This window comes from Salvelinus namaycush, chromosome 27 (assembly GCF_016432855.1).
Source record: "Salvelinus namaycush isolate Seneca chromosome 27, SaNama_1.0, whole genome shotgun sequence".
Classification (NCBI taxonomy): Eukaryota; Metazoa; Chordata; class Actinopteri; order Salmoniformes; family Salmonidae; genus Salvelinus; species Salvelinus namaycush.
Window position 1 is genome coordinate 4684865 of NC_052333.1, and position 17063 is coordinate 4701927.

At 44.9% G+C, this 17063-nt stretch overlaps 1 protein-coding gene across 1 annotated transcript in view; it reads right to left on the reverse strand.

Annotated features, from left to right (window-relative positions):
- LOC120022003 (transmembrane protein 170B-like) overlaps positions 1-11387 on the reverse strand; it is a 28957-nt gene extending 17570 nt beyond the window's left edge. Inside the window, exon 1 of the mRNA XM_038965805.1 lies at positions 11327-11387. Within this exon, the coding sequence (XP_038821733.1) occupies positions 11327-11387 (61 nt within the window). The remainder of the gene's footprint in view (positions 1-11326) is intronic.
- Between the last annotated feature and the right edge of the window lie 5676 nt (positions 11388-17063).

Here is a 17063-nt window from a genome sequence, read left to right on the forward strand (position 1 = left end):
CAACAGCAGACTCCAACATTTCCTCAGAGAAAACAGTTTCCTGAGCAAATGTCAAATTGGTTTCTTACCAAAATACCGTACGACACACCGTGTACACACCCTGCACACCCTTACTGAAAAACAAACAAAACAAAAGCAAAGTCCTCTCATGCTTTGTTGATTTCAATAAAGCTTTTGACTCAATTTGGCATGAGGGTCTGCTATACAAATTGATGGAAAGTGGTGTTGGGGGGAAAACACATGACATTATAAAATCAATGTACAAAAACAACACGTGTGCAGTTAAAATTGGCTAAAAACACATTTCTTTCCACAGGGCCATGGGGTGAGACAGGGATGCAGCTTGAGCCCCACCCTCTTCAACATACATATCAATGAATTGGCGAGGGCACTAGAACAGTCTGCAGCACCCGGCCTCACCCTACTAGAATCTGAAGTCAACTGTGTGCTGTTTGCTAATGATCTGGTGCTTCTGTCCCCAACCAATGAGGGTCTACAGCAGCCCCTAGATCTTCTGCACAGATTCTATCAGACATGGGCCCTGACAGTAAATCTCAGTAAGACCAAAATAATGAGGTTCCAAAAATGGTCCAGTAGCCAAGACAAATAATACAAATTATATATAGATGCTGTTGCCCTAGAGAACACAACAATTTATAACTAACTTAGCCTAAACCTTAACACCACAGGTAACTTCCACAAGGCTGTGAACGATATGAGAGACGGGTCTTCTACGCCACCAAAAGGAACATAACACTCAACATCCCCATAAGGATCTGTTATCGAACCCATTGCTCTCTATGGTTGTGAAGGATGAACCTAGAGAACAGTCCCCTCAGCCAGCTGGTTCTGGGGCTCTGCTCTGAAACACAAACAGACCCCACAGAGCCCCAGGACAAAAAACACATTTAGCTTCAGCCAAATTATGAGAAAACAAAAAGATAACTATTTGAAACACAGGAAAGAATCAACAAAAAAACAGAGCAAACTAGAATGCTTTTTTGGCCCTAAACAGAGAGTACACAGTGGCAGGAATACCTGACCACTGTGACTGACCCAAACTTAAGGAAAGCTTTAACTATGTACAGACTCAGTGAGCACAGCCTTGCTATTGAGAGAGGCCCCCGTAGGCAGACCTGGCTCTCATGAGAAGACAGGCTATGTGCACACTGGCCACAAAGTTAGGTGGAAACTGAGCTGCACTTCCTAACCTCCTGCCAAATTTATGACCACATTTGAGATACATATTTCCCACAGATTACACAGACCCACAAATCAAACATTGATAATCTCCCTTATCTGGTAGGCAAAATACAGCAGTGTGCAATCACAGCAACAATATTTGTGTCCCGTTGCCATAAGAAAAGGGAAACCAGTGGAGCACAAATAACATTGTAAATACAACGTATATTTATCTGTTTAAACTTTTGTGAGTGTAATGTTTAATGAGAACGGTAGAGAGATGTAGATAGAGGTAGAGAGAGAGAGAGAAATAGAGAGGTAGAGAGAGAGAGAGAGATGGATTGAGAGGAGTGGGGCCAGACTGCATAGGCAGGCCAGCATAGGAAGACAGGGACAGGATACTGTAAAGAGAGGGAGTGATGTAGAGAGAGAGACAGAGAGAGACAAAGAGAGGCAGAGAGAGAGAGAGGCAGAAGCAGAGAGGCAGAGAGTCAGAGAGAAAGAGAGAGAAAGAAAGAGACGGGAGAGGCAGAGAGAGAGAGAGAGAGAGAGAGAGAGAGAGAGAGAGAGGCAGAAGCAGAGAGGCAGAGAGTCAGAGAGAAAGAAAGAGAGAGAAAGAAAGAGACGGGAGAGGCAGAGAGAGAGAGAGAGTCAGAGGCAGAGAGAGAGAGGCAGAGAGAGAGTAAGAGGCAGAGAGAGAGAGGCAGAGAGAGACAGAGAGTCAGAGCCAGAGAGAGAGACAGAGAGACAGAGAGAGGCAGAGAGAGAGAGAGTCAGAGCCAGAGAGAGAGAGGCAGAGAGAGAGTCAGAGCCAGAGAGAGAGAGAGACAGAGAGAGAGAGACAGAGCGGTAGAGAGAGGAGCAGAGAGAGAGAGAGGTAGGTAGAAAGATAGAGAGACGCAGAAAGAGAGAGATGCAGAAAGAGAGAGAGATGGAAGGATAGAGAGGAGAGAGAAGGGCCATACCGGACCCAGAGAGCCACGCCACCGCCAGCCACCTCCGTTAGGATTCCACACAGTCCACAGGATGGCGCTAGCTGAGCCTCTGCTGGCCAACCACACACCACTGCTCTGTCACGCCACTGGGACACAGAACCTTAGCAGCACCACTCTCTGCATGGGAATGTGTGTGTGTGTGTGTGTGTGTGTGTGTGTGTGTGTGTGTGTGTGTGTGTGTGTGTGTGTGTGTGTGTGTGTGTGTGTGTGTGTGTGTGTGTGTGTGTGTGTGTGTGTGTGTGTGTGCACGTGTGTGTGTGTGTGTGTGTGTGTGTGTGTGTGTGTGTGTGTGTGTGTGTGTGTGTGTGTGTGTGTGTGTATGGCTATGAGGGGTTGTCGAGGAGTCAAGGTTGTCTGTAGTAGTACAAGTGCTGTGTCATCTTCAGGCATGCAACCCCCCCATGTCAGCAGAATGTAGGATTATTAATGTGTGTTACACCACTAATCCCCTACCAGGGACGTGTGGGCCGCTGTCAGCAGCTTTTACAACATACGGTGGGTCCCGGCTGGCCTGGCATGCCAACACAAGCATTAAACAGAAAAGGGGAACACTTTATTAATAATAAACCGTTTATAAGGCATTTATAAAACCGTTTATAAGGCATTTATAAACGGTTTGCTCACCATGTATTAAACATGACTCCCACATGTGTAATGTTAGTAAGCTAGTTATTCAGACATGTATATTTAGTTCCTTAAACAACCTGTGTTGTGTGTTGGTTCTATCACCAGGTACTGCTGGAATGTCTACCAACGGCATACCCATCTTGTTGTGACAAATTACACCGGTCACTCAAGACACTTAGAAAGTATAAATAGCACTCACTTTTGATTAGAGACCACAAAAATACTTTACTAATGATTAGTAAATGGTTTATTAATGTGGAAGTAATTATTAATTCATAAATGGTAAACACACACTTTATAAAATGCTTAATAAATGGTTAATTATGGATCCGTGTTACCGGGAAAGGCATTATGTTCCCATTCCACTGATAAGCGGTGAAAATGTTTGGCCCATGGAGCTTTGATTACAAAAGGCACAGAGAGCCAGGCAGCTGTAGCTGTATGGGGGCCCCGAGGGACCGATGGGACAGAGCTAAACGGGATAGAGGAGAACAGAGGGAGAGGGCCACAAGGGAGCTGGGAGCTGGGTTCACCCACTGCTATAGTCCTATCTCCTGCTGTGTGGGGAGAGAGGAGGAGAGAGATGAATCCCGGAGTAATACCACCACTGCTACAGGCTAGTCAGATATGAAAGACTGTGCTGTATGAGAGTATAGTAGAGATTGTTATGACTGCCCGGGGGGGGTCATAGGCCCCTTTACCCTCCACAGCTTTATGGCGGTCATAAAATACTCTGCTTCTGGGCTCTGTAGTATTCAGATTGGAATGTGACTGTGGAACACAGAGAGACACTTGGCCAAACTCTGACATCAAAAGGTTGAATAATTGAACAGTATTTCTGTATTCCAAACACTTGGAGTGATCCGTGGATGTAACGGGTGTCTAGTTCTTCCTCCTCCTCGGACGAGGAGAGGAGAGAAGGATCGGAGGACCAAAATGCAGCGGGTTGTGAATACATAATGATTTAATTACAGACGAAGACGAAACACGAAGAACACTTGAAATGATTACAAAATAACAAAACGAAAACGTAGACAGACCTGAACTATGAGAACTTACATGTAACACGAAGAACGCACGAACAGGTACAGACTACAACAAAACGAACGAACGAACAAACAAACCGAAACAGTCCCGTGTGGTGCATAGACACAGACACGGAAGACAATCACCCACAAACAAACAGTGTGAACAGCCAACCTATATATGATTCTCAATCAGAGGAAAAGTCAAACACCTGTCTCTGATTGAGAACCATATAAGGCTAATTACCAACCACCTAAACATAGAAAAACAAAACATAGAATGCCCACCCCAACTCACGCCCTGACCAACTAAACACATACAAAAATAACATAAAACAGGTCAGGAACGTGACAGTGGACACTTAAGGGAACAGTCATGTCGAGTTTGTTTCATTTGGTGACCCCATGAAGGACACGAGACAACACATTACTGTTTCTGTATTTGTATACACTTCTCAATGATGGGGTTTGCATCGAAATGTTGTATAAAATAAATGATTAAGTATAAGAATACTTTTGGAAAGATAATGTGATGTTAGTCTTCTAAATTAGAATCGTTTTTTATAGTAATTTATGCTCAGTCAGTGGCCAGACATTATACCCAAACGTCATGGAACGCCCCCTTTCCACAGAGTTAATAAAAGGACTCATGACAAAATGTACATTTAGTCAAGAGAACGCAGGGATGGCTACCACTCTATAGACCAAGAAGACTAAGGTGTGAGCTGGATGTTGCAAAATGGTTTAAACTACAACTCTCCCGAAGGACAAGACCAGAGAACGTGGGGCTCATCCCCACGCTGAAATGGTTGTGAAATCTACAAACTAAAGACCGATTATTCAGTCTGCAGCTGTTTAAGTACTTTAGTCTGGTAAACGCATCCATTCAAACGACCGAATGGTACTATGACTTATCCATTATAACAAGCTACAACTACGAAAGACTTCGATCTCTGGTGGACAAACCAGAGACTTTCTGTAGACTAACTATCCAGCAGATGGATTGGCGACCACAGCGAGAAACAACAAAGGCATACACTCGTAAATATGTAAATTGCAATGTATTTTCGAATTAGCGACTGTGCATGTTCAAAGAATTAACATTTCCATGAGTGTAGTCAACTGTATGTACATGGGTCCACTCTGAGTTTCCCGCTCTTGAACTGTCCCCACCCCTTTCCTTTGTCTACCTAGCTGTCATATCAGTTTCGTCCACTAGGGACTTTTCTTTGTGTCATGTTAGTAACCAATGTATGACCTACTGTGTGTGTGTGTGTGTGTGTTTATGTAATTCTGTAATTGATTATTTAGTTAGTAAATAAATAATTAAGCCAATTTGTATATCGCTGAATCATGATTTATGATGCTTTGGTTCGTACAGATATCCAAGGGTTTGCGACATTCAGGAATGAGACTGATGAGGTAATAATACATTAATAGAGGACACTGATGAGGTAACAATACATTAATAGAAGACTGTAAGATATGAAAATATCTGAAGAGTTAATTCAGGAAATAGAGACTCTTTAAACATTGTCCTGTGGTTCCCCGACTTCCTAGTTCATTAAAGTTTACATGATTAGTTTAATCACGTATGAATAATTACACATAAAGAATTGATTTGATAATATAACAGTCTTCACATTTAATGATAGTCACATTACGACAAGATGCAGTACTGTCAGACGCATCAAAGTTGTCAGCACTGTAATAGCATGTAATAACATGTGAACAAGGGAGCGAGCATGATAAAATGAGAACACAAAGGATAACTGAGAATTGACAAACATTCAATGTGCTTTAACGGTGTCATCAATAACCTTGTCAATCAGAGCATATCAATTTGCTGGACGCAGTCTTTTCAACATTTTAAAATGGAAAAAATAGAAGAATGCATGTTTTTGTGCTTTGTTGAGAATAGAGAAGAAAATGGGAAGTGAAATTGCTGGTAGGACGCAGAAGAACACGTCCACAGGAAATCTCATTTGTTAAAGTACTAGAGTCTGTCTGTGGGCGACACTACTAGTATAAGGGCGATGTCTATCATAACACGAGGAGTCTACATTCAGAACTCCTCTAAGCTTCACCATCTTGTTTCTCATCTGACCAGGGATGTGATACTGGGTGTCACTCCTCGGTTCCCTCACTACATCAACTTTACTTCTGCAATACTTGTGCATGCGAGTCACTTCCCTGCCGAGTCAGCGTGATTAACCATAGATGTGTGCACGCGAGTCACTTCCCTGCCGAGTCAGCGTGATTAACCATAGATGTGTGCACGCGAGTCACTTCCCTGCCGAGTCAGCGTGATTAACCATAGATGTGTGCACGCGAGTCACTTCCCTGCCGAGTCAGCGTGATTAACCATAGATGTGTGCATGCGAGTCACTTCCCTGCCGAGTCAGCGTGATTAACCATAGATGTGTGCACGCGAGTCACTTCCCTGCCGAGTCAGCGTGATTAACCATAGATGTGTGCATGCGAGTCACTTCCCTGCCGAGTCAGCGTGATTAACCATAGATGTGTGCATGCGAGTCACTTCCCTGCCGAGTCAGCGTGATTAACCATAGATGTGTGCATGCGAGTCACTTCCCTGCCGAGTCAGCGTGATTAACCATAGATGTGTGCATGCGAGTCACTTCCCTGCCGAGTCAGCGTGATCAACCATAGATGTGTGCATGCGAGTCACTTCCCTGCCGAGTCAGCGTGATTAACCATAGATGTGTGCATGCGAGTCACTTCCCTGACGAGTCAGCGTGATTAACCATAGATGTGTGCATGCGAGTCACTTCCCTGCCGAGTCAGCGTGATTAACCATAGATGTGTGCATGCGAGTCACTTCCCTGCCGAGTTAGCGTGATTAACCATAGATGTGTGCATGCAAGTCACTTCCCTGCCGAGTCAGCGTGATTAACCATAGATGTGTGCAAGCGAGTCACTTCCCTGCCGAGTCAGCGTGATTAACCATAGATGTGTGCATGCGAGTCACTTCCCTGCCGAGTCAGCGTGATTAACCATAGATGTGTGCATGCGAGTCACTTCCCTGCCGAGTCAGCGTGATTAACCATAGATGTGTGCAGGCGAGTCACTTCCCTGCCGAGTCAGCGTGATTAACCATAGATGTGTGCATGCGAGTCACTTCCCTGCCGAGTCAGCGTGATTAACCATAGATGTGTGCATGCGAGTCACTTCCCTGCCGAGTCAGCGTGATTAACCATAGATATGTGCCTGCGAGTCACTTCCCTGCCGAGTCAGCGTGATTAACCATAGATGTGTGCATGCGAGTCACTTCCCTGCCGAGTCAGCGTGATTAACCATAGATGTGTGCATGCGAGTCACTTCCCTGCCGAGTCAGCGTGATTAACCATAGATGTGTGCATGCGAGTCACTTCCCTGCCGAGTCAGCGTGATTAACCATAGATGTGTGCATGCGAGTCACTTCCCTGCCGAGTCAGCGTGATTAACCATAGATGTGTGCATGCGAGTCACTTCCCTGCCGAGTTAGCGTGATTAACCATAGATGTGTGCATGCGAGTCACTTCCCTGCCGAGTCAGCGTGATTAATCATAGATGTGTGCAAGCGAGTCACTTCCCTGCCGAGTCAGCGTGATTAACCATAGATGTGTGCATGCAAGTCACTTCCCTGCCGAGTCAGCGTGATTAACCATAGATGTGTGCATGCGAGTCACTTCCCTGCCGAGTCAGCGTGATTAACCATAGATGTGTGCATGCGAGTCACTTCCCTGCCGAGTCAGCGTGATTAACCATAGATGTGTGCACGCGAGTCACTTCCCTGCCGAGTCAGCGTGATTAACCATAGATGTGTGCACGCGAGTCACTTCCCTGCCGAGTCAGCGTGATTAACCATAGATGTGTGCACGCGAGTCACTTCCCTGCCGAGTCAGCGTGATTAACCATAGATGTGTGCTTGCGAGTCACTTCCCTGCCGAGTCAGCGTGATTAACCATAGATGTGTGCATGCGAGTCACTTCCCTGCCGAGTCAGCGTGATTAACCATAGATGTGTGCATGCGAGTCACTTCCCTGCCGAGTCAGCGTGATTAACCATAGATGTGTGCATGCGAGTCACTTCCCTGCCGAGTCAGCGTGATTAACCATAGATGTGTGCATGCGAGTCACTTCCCTGCCGAGTCAGCGTGATTAACCATAGATGTGTGCATGCGAGTCACTTCCCTGCCGAGTCAGCGTGATTAACCATAGATGTGTGCATGCGAGTCACTTCCCTGCCGAGTCAGCGTGATTAACCATAGATGTGTGCATGCGAGTCACTTCCCTGCCGAGTCAGCGTGATTAACCATAGATGTGTGCATGCGAGTCACTTCCCTGCCGAGTCAGCGTGATTAACCATAGATGTGTGCATGCGAGTCACTTCCCTGCCGAGTCAGCGTGATTAACCATAGATGTGTGCATGCGAGTCACTTTCCTGCCGAGTCAGCGTGATTAACCATAGATGTGTGCATGCGAGTCACTTCCCTGCCGAGTCAGCGTGATTAACCATAGATGTGTGCATGCGAGTCACTTCCCTGCCGAGTCAGCGTGATTAACCATAGATGTGTCCATGCGAGTCACTTCCCTGCCGAGTCAGCGTGATTAACCATAGATGTGTGCATGCGAGTCACTTCCCTGCCGAGTCAGCGTGATTAACCATAGATGTGTCCATGCGAGTCACTTTCCTGCCGAGTCAGCGTGATTAACCATAGATGTGTCCATGCGAGTCACTTTCCTGCCGAGTCAGCGTGATTAACCATAGATGTGTGCATGCGAGTCACTTCCCTGCCGAGTCAGCGTGATTAACCATAGATGTGTCCAAGCGAGTCACTTCCCTGCCGAGTCAGCGTGATTAACCATAGATGTGTGCATGCGAGTCACTTCCCTGCCGAGTCAGCGTGATTAACCATAGATGTGTGCACGCGAGTCACTTCCCTGCCGAGTCAGCGTGATTAACCATAGATGTGTGCACGCGAGTCACTTCCCTGCCGAGTCAGCGTGATTAACCATAGATGTGTGCATGCGAGTCACTTCCCTGCCGAGTCAGCGTGATTAACCATAGATGTGTCCATGCGAGTCACTTCCCTGCCGAGTCAGCGTTATTAACCATAGATGTGTGCACGCGAGTCACTTCCCTGCCGAGTCAGCGTGATTAACCATAGATGTGTGCACGCGAGTCACTTCCCTGCCGAGTCAGCGTGATTAACCATAGATGTGTGCTTGCGAGTCACTTCCCTGCCGAGTCAGCGTGATTAACCATAGATGTGTGCATGCGAGTCACTTCCCTGCCGAGTCAGCGTGATTAACCATAGATGTGTGCATGCGAGTCACTTCCCTGCCGAGTCAGCGTGATTAACCATAGATGTGTGCATGCGAGTCACTTCCCTGCCGAGTCAGCGTGATTAACCATAGATGTGTGCATGCGAGTCACTTCCCTGCCGAGTCAGCGTGATTAACCATAGATGTGTGCATGCGAGTCACTTCCCTGCCGAGTCAGCGTGATTAACCATAGATGTGTGCATGCGAGTCACTTCCCTGCCGAGTCAGCGTGATTAACCATAGATGTGTGCATGCGAGTCACTTCCCTGCCGAGTCAGCGTGATTAACCATAGATGTGTGCATGCGAGTCACTTCCCTGCCGAGTCAGCGTGATTAACCATAGATGTGTGCATGCGAGTCACTTCCCTGCCGAGTCAGCGTGATTAACCATAGATGTGTGCATGCGAGTCACTTTCCTGCCGAGTCAGCGTGATTAACCATAGATGTGTGCATGCGAGTCACTTCCCTGCCGAGTCAGCGTGATTAACCATAGATGTGTGCATGCGAGTCACTTCCCTGCCGAGTCAGCGTGATTAACCATAGATGTGTCCATGCGAGTCACTTCCCTGCCGAGTCAGCGTGATTAACCATAGATGTGTGCATGCGAGTCACTTCCCTGCCGAGTCAGCGTGATTAACCATAGATGTGTCCATGCGAGTCACTTTCCTGCCGAGTCAGCGTGATTAACCATAGATGTGTCCATGCGAGTCACTTTCCTGCCGAGTCAGCGTGATTAACCATAGATGTGTGCATGCGAGTCACTTCCCTGCCGAGTCAGCGTGATTAACCATAGATGTGTCCAAGCGAGTCACTTCCCTGCCGAGTCAGCGTGATTAACCATAGATGTGTGCATGCGAGTCACTTCCCTGCCGAGTCAGCGTGATTAACCATAGATGTGTGCACGCGAGTCACTTCCCTGCCGAGTCAGCGTGATTAACCATAGATGTGTGCACGCGAGTCACTTCCCTGCCGAGTCAGCGTGATTAACCATAGATGTGTGCATGCGAGTCACTTCCCTGCCGAGTCAGCGTGATTAACCATAGATGTGTCCATGCGAGTCACTTCCCTGCCGAGTCAGCGTTATTAACCATAGATGTGTGCACGCGAGTCACTTCCCTGCCGAGTCAGCGTGATTAACCATAGATGTGTGCACGCGAGTCACTTCCCTGCCGAGTCAGCGTGATTAACCATAGATGTGTGCACGCGAGTCACTTCCCTGCCGAGTCAGCGTGATTAACCATAGATGTGTGCATGCGAGTCACTTCCCTGCCGAGTCAGCGTGATTAACCATAGATGTGTCCATGCGAGTCACTTCCCTGCCGAGTCAGCGTGATTAATCATAGATGTGTCCATGCGAGTCACTTCCCTGCCGAGTCAGCGTGATTAACCATAGATGTGTGCATGCGAGTCACTTCCCTGCCGAGTCAGCGTGATTAACGATAGATGTGTCCATGCGAGTCACTTCCCTGCCGAGTCAGCGTGATTAACCATAGATATGTCCATGCAAGTCACTTCCCTGCCGAGTCAGCGTGATTAACCATAGATGTGTCCATGCGAGTCACTTCCCTGCCGAGTCAGCGTGATTAACCATAGATGTGTCCATGCGAGTCACTTCCCTGCCGAGTCAGCGTGATTAACCATAGATGTGTGCATGCGAGTCACTTCCCTGCCGAGTCAGCGTGATTAACCATAGATGTGTGCATGCGAGTCACTTTCCTGCCGAGTCAGCGTGATTAACCATAGATGTGTGCATGCGAGTCACTTCCCTGCCGAGTCAGCGTGATTAACCATAGATGTGTGCATGCGAGTCACTTCCCTGCCGAGTCAGCGTGATTAACCATAGATGTGTGCACGCGAGTCACTTCCCTGCCGAGTCAGCGTGATTAACCATAGATGTGTGCATGCGAGTCACTTCCCTGCCGAGTCAGCGTGATTAACCATAGATGTGTCCATGCTAGTCACTTCCCTGCCGAGTCAGCGTGATTAACCATAGATGTGTCCATGCGAGTCACTTCCCTGCCGAGTCAGCGTGATTAACCATAGATGTGTGCACGCGAGTCACTTCCCTGCCGAGTCAGCGTGATTATGGCCACCTGTGGCATCCTTTCAAAAGCAGTACTATATGAAGGTAACAGAGAGCCATGAGATGCAGGCCAGGTCTTGTTTTTACTTCCTGTTCCTCGGCAGGAAGTCTGCTTGGGCTTGCTCTCATAAATCTCCATGGCAGCCATGATACCTATCTATCCATCATCCTCTTTGCACGGCAAAAAAAATGAATTTCAGTCACGAGAGATCTTGAGAGATCTTGTTTTGACGTTGTACTGCGTGTTGTTCCACTGCCCCGTTCATTCTTAGTTTAGGCCTATTGTAATCTCTCAACATTTAGGCATTTCAAATCAAATCAAATTTTATTAGTCACTTGCGCCGAATACAACAGGCATGCAACAGACCTTATAGTGAAATGCTTACTTACGAGCCCCTAACCGACAGTGCAGTTTCAAAAAATATGGATAAGAATAAGAGATAAAAGTAACAAGTAATTAAAGAGGAGCAGTAAAAAATAACAATATATACAGGGGGGTGCCGGTACAGAGTTAATGTACGGGGGCACCGGTTAGTTGAGGTAGTATGAACATGTAGGTCGAGTTAATTAAAGTGACTATGCATAGATGACAACAGAGAGTGGCAGGGGTGTGGAGAGGGGATGGGGAGGCAATGTGAATAGTCTGGTTAGCCATTTGACTAGATGTTCAGGAGTCTTATGGCTTGGGGGTAGAAGCTGTTTAGAAGCCTCTTGTATCTAGACTTAGGTTCCGCTTGCCGTGTGGTAGCAGAGAGAACAGTCTATGACTAGGGTGGCTGGAGTCTTTGAAAATGTTCAGGGCCTTCCTCTGACACCGCCTGGTATAGAGGTCCTGGATGGCAGGAAGCTTGGCCCCAGTGATGTACTGGGCCGTTCGCACTACCCTCTGTAGTAGAGGTCGAGTTTTCATAACAATCGGTAATCGGCCTTTTTGAACGCCAATTATGGACGATTACATTGCAATCCACGAGGAAACTGCGCGGCAGGCTGACCACCTGTTACGTGGGTGCAGCGTCAAAAGGACCTTGCAAGGAGCCAAGGTAAATTGCTAGCTAGCATGAAACTGATCTTATAAAAAACAATCAATCTTCACATAATCACTAGTTAACTACACATGGTTGATGATATTACTAGGTTAAAACCTGTTCTGGACAGGGGGGCAGCATTTCCACTTTGAAAGAATTGCGTGCCCAAACGGAATTTACTCCTACTCTGTCCCAGAAGGTAATACATGCATATTATTATTACTATTGTATAGAAAATACTCTGCAGTTTCTAAAACTGTTTGAATTATGTCTGTAAGTAGAACAGAACTCATATGGCAGACAAAAACCTGAGAAGACATCCAAACAGGAAGTGAGAACTCGATTTTCAAAACAGTGCCAAATGATACCCATTTTAGTTATGGATGAGCAAACACTTCCTAGGGCTTCCACTAGATGTCACCGTCTTTAGATTTTGGTTATATGATTCTACTATAAAGGAGGGGCTCATAGGAGCTATTTTACTGAGTGGTCTTCAGAAATTCTCAGTCACATTTTGCGCGCTCACGAGAGAGAGTGCTCTCGTTCCAATGCTCTTTCTTCAGACAATGAAATTCTCCGGTTGGATCCTTATTGATGATTAATGTAAAACACATCCTAAATATGGATTGCATACATCATTTGACTTGTTTCTACGACCTGTAACGGACCTTTTTGAGTTTTTGTCTGGAGGGATTGCTCGTGCGTCATGAAAATGGATTACTGGGCTGAACATGCTAACAACAAGTGGCTAAATGATGGACTTTATGGAACAAATCAGTCATTTATTGTCGAACTGGGAATCCTGGGAGTGCCTTCTGATTAAGTTATTCGAAGGTAAGTGCATATTTATAGTGTTTTTGTAGCTTCTGTTGACGCCAAAATGGCGACTATTTCTTTGGCTGGATTGTGCTCTGAGCGCCGTTCTCAGATTATTCTTTTTCCGTAAAGTTTTTTTGGAAATCTGACACAGCGGTTGCATAGAGGATAAGTTTATCTGTTACGGCTGATTTCCTCCTCTTCGTCTGAAGAGGAGGTGTAGGGATCGGACCAAGACGCAGAGTGGAAAGTGTCCATGATTTATTAACAATAAACTGAACACTACACGAAACAAAATAACAAAAGCGAATCAAACCGAAAGACAGTCCCGTGTGGCACGAACACTGACACGAAATACAAACACCCACAAACACACACGTGAACCCCGGCTGCCTAAGTATGATTCTCAATCAGGGACAACGATTGACAGCTGCCTCTGATTGAGAATCATACCAGGCCAAATGCACAAAACCCCAACATAGAAAACAACACATAGACAACCCACCCAACTCACGCCCTGACCATACTAAATAAATACAAAACAAGAGAAAACAGGTCAGGAACGTGACATTATCTTTAATTATGTGAATAACACTTGCATCTTTTATCAATGTTTATTATGATTATTTCTGCAAAATAAACGGATGTTTTGGAATCAAAACATTACTGCACGTAACGCGCCAATGTAAACTGAGATTTTTTTTATATATATATATGCACATTATCGAACAAAACATAAATGTATTGTGTAACATGATGTTATATGACTCATCTGATGAAGATGTTCAAAGGTTAGTGATTAATTTTATCTCTATTTGTGGGTTTTGTGAAAGCTACCTTTGCTGTGAAAAAATGTCTGTGCTTTTTTGGATTTGGTGGTGAGCTAACATAAATATATGTTGTGTTTTCGCTGTAAAACATTAAAAAAATCGGACACGTTGGCTGGATTCACAAGATGTTTATCTTTCATTTGCTGTATTGGACTTGTTAATGTGTGAAAGTTAACTATTCCTAAAAAATATTTTTGAATTTCGTGCGCTGCCTTTTCAGCGGAATGTTGTGGGTGTTCCGCTAGCGGAACTCCTGGGCGAGAAAGGTTAACTAGCTTGTCCTGCGTTGCATATAGTCAATGCCTGTTAATGTATCATCGAATCACAGCCTACTTCAACTTCGCCAAACGGGTGATGATTTAACAAAAGCGTATTGCTTTTCTTAAAATCAATAGACAGAAGTACATTTTTTTAACCTGCATATTTAGTTAAAATAAATTCATGTTAGCAGGCAATATTAACTAGGGAAATTGTGTCACTTCTCTTGCGTTCAGTGCAAGCAGAGTCAGGGTATATGCAGCAGTTTGGGCCGCCTGACTCGTTACGAACTGTGAACATATTTGCCAGAATTTTACATAATTATGACATAACATTGAAGGTTGTGCAATGTAACAGCAATATTTAGGTTGCCACCCATTCGATAAAATACGGAACGGTTCTGTATTTCAATGAAAGAATAAACATTTTGTTTTCGAAATACTAGTTTCTGGATTTGACCTTATTAAAGACCAAAGGCTCGTATTTCTGTGTTTATTATGTTATAATTAAGTCTATGATTTGATATTTGATAGAGCAGTCTGACTGAGCTGTGGTAGGAGGCAGCAGGCTCGTAAACATTCATTCAAACTTTACTGCGTTTGCCAGCAGCTCTTAGCAATGATTGAATCACAGCGCTGTTTATGACTTCAAGCCTGTCAACTCCTGAGATTAGGCCGGCAGTATTAAAGTGCCTATAAGAACATCCAATAGTCAAAGGTATATGAAATACAAATGGTATAGAGAAAAATAGTCGACGCGTCATAATTCCTATAATAACTACAACCTAAAACTTCTTAACTGGGAATATTGAAGAACTGGGAATATTGAACCACCAGCTTTCATATGTTCACATGTTCTGAGCAAGGAACTTAAACGTTAGCTTTTTTTACATGGCACGTATTGCACTTTTACTTTCTTCTCCAACACTGTGTTTTTGCATTATTTAAACCAAATTGAACATGTTTCATTATTTATTTGAGACTAAATAGATTTTATTTATGTATTATATTAAGTTAAAATAAAAGTGTTCATTGTTCATTCACTATTGTTGTAATTGTCATTATTACAAATATATATTTAAAAATCGTCCGATTAATCGGTATAGGCTTTTTTTGGTCCTCCAATAATCAGTATCGGTATCGGCTTTTTTTGGTCCTCCAATAATCAGTATCGGTATCGGCGTTGAAAAATCATAAATCGTTCAACCTCTACACTGTAGTGCCTTGCGGTCGGAGGCCGAGCAGTTGCCATACCAGGCAGTGATGCAACCAGTCAGGATGCTCTCGATAGTGCAGCTGTAGAACCTTTTGAGTATCTGAGGACCCATGACAAATCTTTTCAGTGTGCTGAGGGGGAATAGGTTTGTCGTGCCGCTTCACGACTGTCATGGTGTGCTTGGACCATGTTAGTTTGTTGGTGATGTGGACGCCAAGGAACTTGAAGCTCTCAACCTGCTCCACTGCAGCCCCATCGATGAGAATGGGGGCGTGCTCTGTCCTCCTTTTCCTGTAGTCCACAATCATCTCCTTTGTCTTGATCACGTTGAGGGAGAGGTTGTCCGTCCCCATTCCCCCCCCCATTCAAAATAAATACCCTGAATAGAATGACCAAAGCACTAACAAAATTATATCATATTTCATTATGTACAAGCCTCATTTGAGAGAGAGGTAGCGAGGGAGAGGCAGAAAGAGAGTAAGGGGAGGCAGAGAGAGATGAGAGAGAGAAAGAGGAGAGGAGAGAGCGACAGCGAGAGAGACAGACAGGCAGAAAGGCAGGCAGAAAAGCAGGCAGAAAGGCAGGCAGGCAGAGAGAGAGAGAAGTAGGCCTAATTGTAATGACTACTTATAGCCCGCTGTTTAATCATAATCTGTGACACTGTCACTCAAGTTGTCTCTTCTAGACTGTGTTGCTTCTCAATATCATGACTGTTTTCCGTTCAAGAAAAACTCACAGTAATTTAGAAGTTAACACTGCTGTGCACTGTGCAGAATAGAGAGGATACAACATCTAGGTCTTCATTACCCACATATGGATGAACCATATCTCTCTAGAACATCCCAGACAGCTACCTAAGAATAGTAAAGCCCCCTTTACTGGCTCAAATAGCCGAACAATCAGCCTGTTACCAGCCATTTGTAAACTTTGGGGAAAAATGGTCCTTGGCCAGAAACAATACTAATAGTAAACAAATTGACAACAGATTTTCAGCACGCTTATAGGGAAGGACATTCAACAAGCACAGCACTTACACAAATGACTGAAGATAATTGATTGATAATAAAAAGATTGTGAGGGCTGTTTGGTAGACTTCAGTGCAGCTTTTGAAATAATCAATGTTTTTTATTTATTTTAACTTTATTTAACTAGGCAAGTCAGCCAAGAACAAATTCTTATTTTCAATGACAGCCTAGGAACAGTGGGTTAGCTGCCTTGCTCAGGGGCAGAACAACAGATGTTTACCTTGTCAGCTCGGGGATTCGATCTTGCAACCTTTCAGTTACTAGTCCAACACTCTAACCACTAGGCTACCTGTCATAGTCTGCTGCTGGAAAAACGTATGTGTTATGGCTTTACATCCCCTGCTATGTCGTGGATAAAGAGTTACCTGTCTAACAGAACACAGAGGGTGTTCTTTAATGGAAGTCTCTCCAACATAATCAAGTTAGAAGCAGGAATTCCCCAGGGCAGCTGTCTAGGCCCCTTACTTTTTCAATCTTTGCTAACGACATGCCTATGTCTATGTATGCGGATGACTCAACACTATACACGTCAGCTACTACAGCAACCGAAATGACTGCAACACTTAACAAAGAGCTGCAGTTAGTTTCAGAATGGGTGGCAAGGAATAAGTTAGTCCTAAATATTTCTAAACTAAAAGCATTGTATTTGGAACAA